The sequence below is a fragment of the Wolffia australiana genome, chromosome 6 (assembly GCF_029677425.1).
Source record: "Wolffia australiana isolate 7733 chromosome 6, ASM2967742v1".
NCBI lineage: Eukaryota > Viridiplantae > Streptophyta > Magnoliopsida > Alismatales > Araceae > Wolffia > Wolffia australiana.
In genome coordinates, this window is record NC_135840.1 from 2,215,245 (window position 1) to 2,226,573 (window position 11,329).

Below are 11,329 nucleotides of genomic sequence, written 5' to 3' on the forward strand. Positions count from 1 at the left end.
TTTTTCATAAATATTGTTGGCCAAGTCTGAATTAAAAAAAAAGCATAAACCCCCTAAATTTTGACTTATGTGAGGTTTAAATGAACCTCAAGATATTTGGGGAATGATGAATCTATTTGTGTTTTAGAATATTATTCATGAACTCTTGCGGCTGACACATGACTATTTTTTGAATAATTGCCACTTCATTGTCTTTTACTCTTATGATCATATTTCCCAAAAGCATTTCTCAAGAGAAAATCTCCAAATATCTAGAAACCCCCATATATTTCAATGTTTCCATAGTGATCAAAGTATTTCCTCTCAAATGTTGTGCAGTGATTCACGAGAGAGGACGAAAAGGGAAAGATAAAAGTAGACACTGCCATTTAACACAACATCACTTTTGATCCATTTAAATGCTTCATAAAACACTACATAACATCAACATAGAAGGGAATAAAGTCTTACTGTCCACTAGAATAAAATTCAGGAACACAGGCATTAAATTGATATAAATCCTTCAATCATATTAATATAAATATATTTCTAAAATTTGTATTTTTTTGCGTTCTACTACTCCGCGCGACATTTTTACCCGTATAATGTCCCACCGTCGCGACACGGTCTCATCCTTTCCCTCTTTCTCTCTCTCTCTAGCTCTATTTCTCTCTCTTCTTTCTCTCTCTTATTTCTCTCTCTAGGGGTCCGCCATGGCCTACCAGCAGCAGCTTCAGCTGCTTCGGGAAAGCGCCATGCCACAGTCCGTTCCCTTCAGGTATGATAAGGAGCTAAAGAGCTTCTTACCACTTCGATCACATCTCTGAAATTCTTTTTTTTTTTGGTTTTTGTTGTTGTTCTTGTTGATTTCGAGCTTATGATTCGTCTCAGAAACTTCGTTCCGATCGACGGTCAATCGACCGCTGCGGCGGCACCTTCGGCCTCCCCGATCGCCTTGACGAACCTCGCCGGACTCGCAGACCCGCCTCAAAACCCTTCTTCCTGTAATCCCTACTTCGAATTTCATCTGCTGTTTTCATCTTTTCTTTGAATATGTAGTTGTTTTTTTTGGTTACTTCGGTCTGATTTTGCTGGGAATGTATAGAAATGCTCGTTAATGTAGTCTCTGTTTCGATTTTCGTCTGCTAATTTGTTCTTTCCCTCAAAATTAAGTTGAAACTTTTGCTGATTTTTCTTGGATTTTTGGATGCGGACGTTACTGTAATCCCTCTTTCGATTTTATTCTTATATTTTGTTCTTTCCCCTTCAGAATTAAGTCAAAATGGTTGGGAATTTTAGATATGCGCGTTAATGTAATCCCGTTTTCGATTTTCATATGCCATTTTGTTCTTTTCCCTTCAAACTTAAGTTGAAATCGTTGTTACTTTGCGCTGATTTTGCTGGGAATTGTAGATATGCACGTTAATGTAATCCCCCTGTCGATTTTCATGTGCCATTTTGTTTTTTTCCCTTCAAAATTAAGTTGAAATTATCGTTAATTTGCGCTGATTTTTCTGTGAATTTGTAGATATGCACGTTAATGGGATCGCTCCAGAGACGGGGTGGGGCGAGGGGGCGCTGTCGCTGTTCCCGCTGCCACCCAACAAGAGATTGAAGGAGCAAATGTTCATCAACTCGCAGAATCGCCCTGTTTCTACTGGATTAGGTCTGGCATTGTATGATAGGAACATGGGGGGAGCATCGTCATCTGTAGAATCTTCGTCGCTGTTCTTGATGCTCGATGACGAGGTTCGTCGAGAGCTCCAGAGGCAGGAAGCAGAGCTTGATTGCTTCTTGAAGAGCAAGGTTTGGCCCGTCGTCTATGTTGTCTCCGATTTCCAATTCTTCATTCCCCAGTCAAACCCTTTCGGAAGTTCTTTCCCAGAAATTTTGCTTTTCAATTACCATTATTTGATTCATAATGCATTCCTATTGCTTAATCTATGGAATATAAACTCGGAATCACTCAAAATAATCTTTTATTTGATATTAAATGGACCATCATCATTGTGGGTTTTTTGTTTTCGCATCCATCTCCAGCTTAATCCCCTGAAGACCACCCATTTTCCAAGTTTCTCTTCCCATTAAACATCAGTGCGTTAAATTCTGACCTGCAAATCTCATCAAAGATTCTCGCTGATCCATCTTAACCCTGGACATCATTCTCCGTCAAATCGGATCGTCGTCATCATCATCATGGGTCTTTTTTTTCGCCCATCTCCTATTTTCACTCTCCAAATTCTTCGAATTTGTTGATCATCACTTATTTACTGGGGTTCTTTTCCTATTTAACATCAACGCAATGAGTTCTGATCAGAAATTTTCATCAAATACCTGGACATCATTATCATTGTCATTATGGATCTTTTTTGTTCATCCGTTTCCTGCTTATTCTCCTGTAGATTTCTGAATTCTTTGATCATCACTCATCTTTGAATTCTATCGTCAAGATAAGTAATGATCTACGAAGATCAACAAAGATAACGATGACCCATCTTACCCCAGGGGGAGATGATGAGGCAGGCAGTTCTTGAGAAGATCCAAGCCAAGCAACTGGCGATGCTGACGTCGATTGAGGATCGAATCTTCCGCCGCCTCCGGGAGAAGGAATCGGAGGTCGAGAGCATCAACAGGAAGAACAAGGAGCTCGAGGAGCAGATGAAGCTGCTGACGGCGGAGGTCGCCAGCTGGCAGAACCGTGCCCACGACAACGAGATCGTTATCTCCACCCTCAATCTCCATCTCCAGCAAGTCCTGGCTCAGAGTAGGAACAGCAGAGAAGGCTGCGGTGATAGCGAGGTCGACGACACCGCCTCCTGTTGCGATGTCAAGGCCGAAGATCTACGTCAGGTTTCTAGAGAGAAGAAGGATGCAAAAGGGCAGCTCATCTGCAGTTTTTGCCAAATCAGAGAAGCGCGCATGCTCCTATTGCCTTGCCGGCATCTATGCCTCTGCAAGAACTGCGAGGGTAAGCTTGGTTTCTGCCCGCTCTGTCAATCTTCAAAGGTCGTTGGCATGGAGGTTTTTATGTGATAATTCTGCATCAAGTTATCAATTCCAGGTATGATTCCGTTTGCTATGTATATAGTTTGAGTTTCTATCTCTAACCATGTGCCATCCGCCATGAACCTAAATAACGCTGTTAACATTGGATGATAGAGAAATCGTCCATCCTGGTTTGGCTTCAAGTAGATATTTCATGTTATATCCCTGATCCTATAATATAAAAAGGATGAAATGGTTTAAATGTCCCTCTTTTACCACCTGTCATTCACCATTAACCTGAAAAACGCTGTTAAATTTTGATGGATATAGAAAGTGAGCATCCTGGGTGTCTTTTCGTAGAGGTTTCAACTTATCTGTCTGATAATAAATACAAAATGGATCATAAATATATAAAATGGGTGTCTTTAAATCTCTCCCTTACCATTTGTCATTCACTATGAACATGAATAATGCTGTTCAAATTGGATGATGTAGAAATCATCCATCCTTGGTAGTCTTTTCATGGAAATTCTGATTAAAGAGGAAGAGGAAGAGATAAAAACTTCTCTCTTATGATGGTTTAAATTTCTATCTGACCCTAAAAAATAAAGAGGAAGAGATAGTTTAAATTTCTCTCCCTTACCATCTATCATTCACCATGAACCTGAAAAACGCTGTTAAATTTGATTGATGTAAAAAGTTTTCATCCTGGGCAATATTTTTTAAACGTTTTAACTTACATGTTTGGTCTTAAAGTGGTAGAATAATTTTTGTCTCTCTCTGATGGTTTCTCTCTCTAGGTGATGCATACTGAGTGCCAGAAAAACTGAGGTTTTTTCCGTCCTTGGTTTAATGATTGTTAGCCAGTTGAGAAAAACATTTGGTGTATCCGGCATATCCAAAAAATTTAGTAAAAGGGTCTTACAATCCGTGGTTTTTACAGGAAAAGGAACAGAGAAGAGAAGAGATACAGTTTTACAAAGTTAGAGAGATACAGGGATAAAAGGGAGGCACATAGAGAGAACGATGGTGATAGAGAGAGAGATGTGACGAGAGAAAGAAAGAGAGAGAGAAAGGGGATAAATAGAGAAAGGTTGAGAGAGAGAGAGGAACAAAGATCTATTGACAGAAGTGGACACAGAGAAAGGGTGAAATATCACGAGAAGGATAGATAGGAAAAGAGACAAAGACAAATAAAAGAGAAAAAAGTAGTGAGAGAGACATAAAGATACAGGAAAAAAGGAGAAAGAAACGGAGAGAGGGAATAACTCAGTTGTTGAAAACAGAAATTTATCTCGTGAAATAGATATAAACTCAAATAGATATAAACTCCCCATCATGAAATTTCCAGTTTTACAAATGTTATCTCGTGTTCTTGGGGGAATCCCTCAAAAATTAATCATAATTGAGAAATGGGGACAAACCCATGAGTTCAAAAGAGCACATTCAACATACACTCATGTATTTTCATACAATACATGATGAAAAAAATATCTCCTACATATAGAGGAATTCTAGAGAGAGATGGATAATGGCAGAGAGAGAGACGAGGGGAGAGAATACCAAGTCAGACAGTAAAGACAAAAAGTTAACATATCCTCTCAGAAAGAGTTAGGTATAAGTGATAATTTAAGATATGGATAATGGCAGAGAGAGAGATGAGTGGAGAGAATATCAAGTCAGACAATAAAGATTAAAAGTTAACATATCCTAACAGGAAGAGTTAGATATAAGTGATAATTTAAGAAATGGATAATGGCAGAGAGAGAGATGAGTGGAGAGAATATCAAGTCAGACAATAAAGATTAAAAGTTAACATATCCTAACAGAGAGAGTTAGATATAAGTGATAATTTAAGAGATGAAACTTTCAATTTTTTTGATTTAAAGGCATAAAATTTCAAGGGCTTCAACATCCCAAATACTGATTCAAGTTCATAAACAGAATGTCTACATAAAAATGCGTCTCTCCTTATCTCTTGATTACCCCTTGAGAGTACAATTTTGGGTTTATGAAATAACAAAGCAGAACAATTAGAGAGAGAAACAGGTGGATTTGGAGTGAAAATTTATGCAGAGCCCCAAAATTTGAGAGAAGAAAGGCGCCTCCACTAAACTTACACTTATGTACACTTGACTTTACTTGACTTGAACCCTGTAGAAAGAAATAAGCGCCAAACCATGCTGCCACGTGTCACTTCTATTTTAATTCTTGTTCTACCATGGCCCTGTTAATGTCCTTCTTAAACAATGTTTTTTAGGTCCACGTGGCTGATTCATCTTCTCCATTGCCTAGTCAGATCAACACATCAGCAAAGCCTCGAGATTGATGATAAAAATAAGTTTTTTTGTAAATAGAATTTTTTTTTTGAGTAATTTTACTATAAAAAATAAAACCATTAGGAGAAGATCATAGGTTATTAAACCAAGGAAAGAAAGAAGCTCAGAGAAAGTAGATTGTGTTCACCAATATAAGCATTAATATATATGAGAGAAGACAAAAATTGATGATAAAACAAGTTTTTTTGCAAACAAAAAGATTTTTTGAGTAGTTATACAATAAAAAAATATAACCATCAGGAGAATAGCATAGGTTATTAAACCAAGTAAAGAAAGAAGCTCAGAGAAAGTAGATTTTGTTCACCAATATAAGCATTAATATCTAAGAGAGAAGAACAAATTGATGATAACAATATGTTTTTTGTAATACAAAGAATTTTTGAGTAGTTTTACAGTAAAAATATAACGATTAGGAGAAGATCATAGGTTGTCAAACCAATTAAAGAAAGAAGCTAAGAGAAAGTAGATTTTGTTCACAAATACCAGCATTAATATCTAATAATGTAGTTTTAACTTGATAGAGAAAAATATTTTATTTAATCATTAATATATGATCAGTTATTCGGGTTCATGGGGGATAAGCTCACGTGTAAATTATTTATTATATTTATGCATCTTTTCCTTCCCATTTTTCACCAATATAACATAAGTTTTGTGACAAATAGAGAGGTTTTTCACTGAAAATCTCATCATATGATGAAAAGTGGGAAGGAAGAGATGCATAAACAAAATAAAAATTATACATGAAAGCCTATCTCCACCCAAGAACCCAAATAACTGCGCATATATTAATGCTCAAATGAAATATTATTTTGTGTCAAGTGAAGACTACATTATTTTTAACCAGAAAATTTGCGATTAAAACACGAGAAGCTCAGCTAATTTTAATTTTACATTCAGGAAAATACGGACAAACAATATAAGATACAGATGGGCTCAAACGCTTCAATGATTCATTGTTCACATCAAGAAGTTTGACAGAAACTGGAAAAAAATTGCAATTTTGAGACGATCAAATTGGGGAAAGAGATTTATTAAAGATGAATATCAGCAAGGGTACGAACAAGATATGGATTTTATCAGAATGACAAACAAACCATATTTTTTTCTGAACAAAAAGAGAGAAGGTCACCCGACATCAGAGATCAAAACCATAATTACGGCAAATAACCATAATTACGCTGATATTATCGTACTAGCAAAAAAAGTGGGAACTAATAAAGAAGCTAAGATTGGAAATTTCCAAATTATGTGAAATTTTGAGAGAAAATATAATAAAAGGATTTTGAAGAAAACAACTCAACGGCTGAGACTTACCAAGAGTAGATGATCAAAGCAATATCGAGATAGAAAAAACTATTCTATATTCATAGAAAAAAGAGGTAAAAACCTGATTTTTCTGCATCATCAGGTACTCCTCCTGCAAGATCAGATAATAATATTAAAAAAACAGAAATACCATTGATTTAATCCCACACATATCCCGGCAGAAAACCAGATATTCTTTCAAAATAAAAGGAAAAAGAAAACCAGATATTCATTTAAAATAAACATTTCAATGATTATACTATTTCAGAAATGGAAAACTATCTCGCCAGTAAGGAATAAAGACCTGCTTTCTCTGCAACTGAGCGTTCTGTTCTTTGAGCTTTGCAATCTCTGCCTCCAATTCCATGGTGTAAGCCTGCAATTTAATCAATATGGATATTTATAATATTTTAAGCAATATTTTTTGAAATTCAGAAAAAAATCCGCTTAAAAAATTTTTAGGGATCGAGTCCCATTGAAAGTCATTTTTTTAATAAAGCCGTCACCAATTTTTAATAGATCATATGCGATAGAAGGAAAGAGATGAATAGTGAGATAGAAAGTGAGAGAGAGAGAGTGATGGAGAGAGAGATTGGATGGTCATAGAGATGGTGATGGATAGAGCACTCAAGTGGGAGAGAGAGATATATAGGAGGGTCATAGAGATGGATAGAGAGATGGTGATGGATAGAGCAGTAGTCTAATAGTTGAGATAGAGAGAAAGAGATAGGATGCTCATAGAGATGGTGATGGAAAGAGATAGACTAGGAGAGAGAGATAGGATGGTCATAGAGATGGATAAAGCGATCTAATAGGGGGGAGAGTGAGATAGGATGGTCATAGAGATGGATAGAGAAATCTAATAGGGGGGGAGAGTGAGATAGGATGGTCATAGAGATGAATAGAGCAACCTAGAAGGGATATATAGGATGGTCATAGAGATGGATAGAGCGATGGGGATGAATAGAGCAATAGTCTAGAAGGGGAGATAGAGAGAGAGAGAGAGATATAGGATGGTCATAGAGATGGTGATGGATAGAGCAATCGAGTAGGATAGAGAGAGATATGATGGTTATAGAGAGATGGAGTGGGAGAAAGGAAGGAGATAGAGATGGAGCAAGAGCGAGAGAGAGTAGGGGAGAGGAGGATGGTCATCAAGATGGATAGAAAAGAGTGTTTGTGTGAGAGAAGATGCTGATAGAGACAGAAAGAGAGACGAAGAGGGAGTGAGAGAGATGACATGGTGCTTACTAAGATGGATAGAGAGATGAAATGAGAGTGAGATGGTGATAGAGATGGGTTGAGAGATGGAGTGGGATCCAAAGAGAGAAGATGATGATAGAGAAGAGAGATTGGAGTTCATGGTAGTAAGAAGATAAACGGATAGGGAGTCAGATAGAGAGGAGAGAGAGATAGAGAGATAGATGGAGAAGACAGTAAAGATAGAGAGAACAAAAGGAAGAGAGATAAAAGGGTAAGTACAGAGAGCGAAAAACAGGGAGAGAGGAAGTGTGGGATGTAGAGGGAGAGGTATGTGCGTGGCAGAGAGACATAGAGTTTGATATGAGACAGATACAGAGAGTAAGGTAGACTGAGAGGTGTAGAGAGAGAAGTTTCTAGACAGAGAGAACTAGAGAGGTTTGGAAGAGGAGGGCAAGTGAGAGATGCAGAGAGATAGCGCGATAAGTTTCTAGAGAGAGAACGAGGTCTAAAGAGAGAGAGAGAGAGCGATAAGTTTCTAAAACTCTAGAGAGCGAGGTTTAAAGAAAGAGAGAGCGATAAGTTTCTAAAACTCTAGAGAGCGAGAGGTTTAAAGAGAGAGAGAGAGCGATAAGTTTCTAAAACTCTAAAGAAAGAGGCTTAAAGAGAGAGCGAGAGAGCGATAAGTTTCTAAAACTCTAAAGAGAGAGGTTTAGAGAGAGAGAGAGAGGTTTAAAGAGAGAGCGAGAGGCGTAGAGAGAGCGTGACAAGTTTCTAGAGAGAGCGATGTTTACAGATAAATAGAGACGGGGAGAGCGCGATAGATTTCAAAACTCTAGAGAGAGCGAGGTTTACAGAGAGAGAGACAGAGAAAGTGTGAGATGTAGAGAGAGAGCAAGACAATTTTCTTGATAGAGCGAGGTTTACAGAGAGAGAGAGAGAGAGAGAGTGTGTGAGATGCAGAGAGAGAGCAAGACAATTTTCTTGATAGAGCGAGGTTTACACAGAGAGAGAGAGAGAGAGAGAGAGAGAGAGAGAGAGAGAGAGAGAGAGAGAGAGAGAGAGAGAGAGAGAGAGAGAGAGAGAGAGAGAGATGTAGAGAGAGAGCAAGACAATTTTCTTGATAGACCGAGGTTTACAGAGAAAGAGAGAGAGCAAGACAATTTTCTTGATAGACCGAGGTTTACAGAGAAAGAGAGAGCAAGACAATTTTCTTGATAGACCGAGGTTTACAGAGAAAGAGAGAGAGTCCAGGAAAACGCGATAAGTTTCTAAACTCTAGGTGGGAGCGCGGTATACAGAAAGAGAGAGAGAAGTGAGAGATGTAGAGAGAGAGCGCGACAAGTTTCTAAAGAGATCGAGGTTTATAGAGAGAGAAGTTTCTAAACTCTAGGGAGCGAGGTTAACAGAAAGAGAGAGAGAAGTGAGAGATGTTGACAGAGAACGCGACAAGTTTCTATAGAGAGCGTGGTTTACCGAGAGAGAGAGAGAGAGAGAGAGAGAGAGAGAGAGAGAGAGAGAGAGAGAGAGAGAGAGAGAGAGAGAGAGAGAGCGAGAGAGAGAGAGAGCGAGAGAGAGAGAGAGAGAAAGAGGGTGGCGAAAAGAAATCTCACCTGCTTTCTAGCGCGAGACCGGGCAGCGGACTCCCTGTTCTTGATCATCCTCCTCTGCCTCCTCTCCACCACTCTCTCCAGCCCCACCCCGCCATGCCTCCTCCCTCTCCCTCCCCCCTCTCTCTCTCTCCCTACTCCTCCTCCCCCAGACATCGGCGACGAGTCCTCGTTCCCCCTCATCCCCCCTTCTTCCCCCCCTCCATACCCACTCCCCAACGCCGCCACCGTCACCCTCTCCACCCCCCCCGACGCCTCCCCAAATACCAAAGACCCCCCATTTGAGACCACCCTCTGCGTGTCATCTCTCACTAGCCCCGCCCTTACCAGAAATTCCTCCAACGTTATCTCCCCCAGCGTCGGCTGCTTCTGAATTGCCTGCTGGGGCTGCATAAACACCCCCCCTTCTTTGAACATGTCTTTCCAGACTTCGTCCACGGTTTTCTGACTTAGCGTCTGGGGAAGGGTCAGCGATGGCTGTCTCTGTAAACCCGTCGCGCCGGAGAGCGCTGCCATGGTTTGCGCTTCTTCCGCCGTCCAGATGCTCTTCAGAAGCTCGTCCATGTTCATCGACCCGAAATCCTTGCTGGGTCCGAGAGAGTTTTGGAATTCTTCGAAGGTGAGGCCGTAGACGGAGGATTGCCGGACCAGTCCGGAAGAGTTCGCTTCTCCGCCTTTGCCCATCGCTCTGAAATCCATTGTTGAGCGTCCTAGTTCATGGCAGAGACAAAAGGGGATGAACCCATTAGCTAGAAAAGTCCTGGTTCGAATTGGGTCTGCTTGGATTTTCGATTAAGGAAGAAAGATGAAGACTTTCTCTCTCTAAAATCCATGAGAGGGGAAGATCAAAATCATAACTAGAAAGTCTTAATTCTTCTTGGATCAGCTTGGTTGCCAGAAAGAAAAAGGCAGAACGATTAAGACTTTCCCTCTCTAAAAGAGTTAATCTTAGGACTTTCCAGAAAGACTAGAAATGCCTCTGAGATCCATTATTGAGCCACCCCTGGCTCATGACGGAGACGAAGGGGGAGGAACCCATGTGAGGGAAGATCAAAATTTTAACATGAAACTCCTCGGGACTTCCTCTTGGGTCCGATTGATTGCCTATAAAAAAGAGAGAAGAAGACTTCCCCTCTCCAAAAGAGTTAATCTTAGGACTTCCAAGAAAGACTAGAAATGCCTCTGAGATCCATGATGGAGACGAAAGGGGAGGAACCCATGTGAGGAAAGATCAAAATTCCTCTTGGGTCAGCTGGGTTGCCAGAAAAGAGGTAATCTTGGAACAACGATTAGGATATTTGCTCTCTAAAAGAGGTAATCTTGGAACAACGATTAGGATATTTGCTCTCTAAAAGAGGTAATCTTGGGACTTGCCGGGAAGACTACTGAATATGTATCTCCGCGCACATCCAAGAACGGAAAGAGTATTAGCGAGAGGGGAAGAGTTACCTGTTTTCGCCGTGGAGTTTTGGGGGGTTGAGGCTCGAGAGTCGAGCCTTGCTCGGTTCTCTCTCTAATTTGAGGAGGACAAGTGTCGGTTCTTTAAAAGTCCATCTCGCTCTCGGGATTCATGAATCAGCTCTCTCTCTCTCTCTCTCTCTCTCTCTCTCTCTCTTTCTTGTTTCTGAGGACACGGACCATGGAAAGAGTGAAGATGGAAGGCAACGTGGCAGGAAGGGAGGAGACGGCGGTTCTGATGGAGAATCTGGCCAATGGAGCTCGGAAACATGGTTGAGGGGCCTTTTTCCGCTCTGTCATGCTTTCACATGGTGGGCCTACCGTTTCGTCTCTCCATCTCTCTTTCTCTGTCTCTCTCTCCCTCAGTCTCTTTCGGCTCTTTTCTCTCTCCTGCGACTCTCTCGCTCTGTCTCTCTCTCTCCCCATCGCTCTGTCTCTCTCTCTCCCCAT

The 11,329-nt window shown here is 40.3% G+C and overlaps 2 protein-coding genes across 3 annotated transcripts; one reads left to right on the forward strand and one right to left on the reverse strand.

The window, feature by feature from the left end:
* The first annotated feature begins 595 nt into the window (after nucleotides 1-595).
* Nucleotides 596-4,371, forward strand: SBP1 (S-ribonuclease binding protein 1). Of its 2 annotated transcripts, XM_078576362.1 has the most exons (5): nucleotides 596-757; nucleotides 871-983; nucleotides 1,508-1,785; nucleotides 2,485-3,040; nucleotides 3,765-4,371. In XM_078576362.1, the coding sequence occupies exons 1-4, from the start codon at nucleotides 693-695 to the stop codon at nucleotides 3,010-3,012; spliced, it is 984 nt and encodes a 327-aa protein (XP_078432488.1). In that variant the 5' UTR covers nucleotides 596-692; the 3' UTR covers nucleotides 3,013-3,040; nucleotides 3,765-4,371. The 2 variants fall into 2 exon arrangements, with proteins under 2 accessions (XP_078432488.1, XP_078432487.1); XM_078576361.1 differs by lacking the exon at nucleotides 3,765-4,371 and having other exon boundaries at nucleotides 2,485-3,184.
* Nucleotides 4,372-4,871: 500 nt separating this feature from the next.
* Nucleotides 4,872-10,891, reverse strand: LOC144704115 (bZIP transcription factor TRAB1-like). The gene is made up of 5 exons (XM_078576363.1): nucleotides 10,871-10,891; nucleotides 9,425-10,131; nucleotides 6,916-6,987; nucleotides 6,694-6,723; nucleotides 4,872-5,255 (listed from the first exon to the last, which is right to left on the reverse strand). The coding sequence occupies exons 2-5, from the start codon at nucleotides 10,118-10,120 to the stop codon at nucleotides 5,181-5,183; spliced, it is 873 nt and encodes a 290-aa protein (XP_078432489.1). The 5' UTR covers nucleotides 10,121-10,131; nucleotides 10,871-10,891; the 3' UTR covers nucleotides 4,872-5,180.
* Nucleotides 10,892-11,329: the final 438 nt, after the last annotated feature.

Bases quoted from the DNA above. Each gene is read 5' to 3' on its own strand.
- SBP1 (XM_078576362.1), top strand. From the start codon at position 693: ATGGCCTACCAGCAGCAGCTTCAGCTGCTTCGGGAAAGCGCCATGCCA. The intron at 758-870 runs GTATGATAAGGA...GATTCGTCTCAG, and splicing joins CCACAGTCCGTTCCCTTCAG to AAACTTCGTTCCGATCGACG. The intron at 1,786-2,484 runs GTTTGGCCCGTC...ATCTTACCCCAG, and splicing joins ATTGCTTCTTGAAGAGCAAG to GGGGAGATGATGAGGCAGGC.
- LOC144704115 (XM_078576363.1), bottom strand. From the start codon at position 10,120: ATGGATTTCAGAGCGATGGGCAAAGGCGGAGAAGCGAACTCTTCCGGA. The intron at 6,724-6,915 runs GTCTTTATTCCT...CTGATCTTGCAG, and splicing joins CTCAGTTGCAGAGAAAGCAG to GAGGAGTACCTGATGATGCA. The intron at 5,256-6,693 runs GTTTTTACCTCT...TGATCTGACTAG, and splicing joins TGATGATGCAGAAAAATCAG to GCAATGGAGAAGATGAATCA.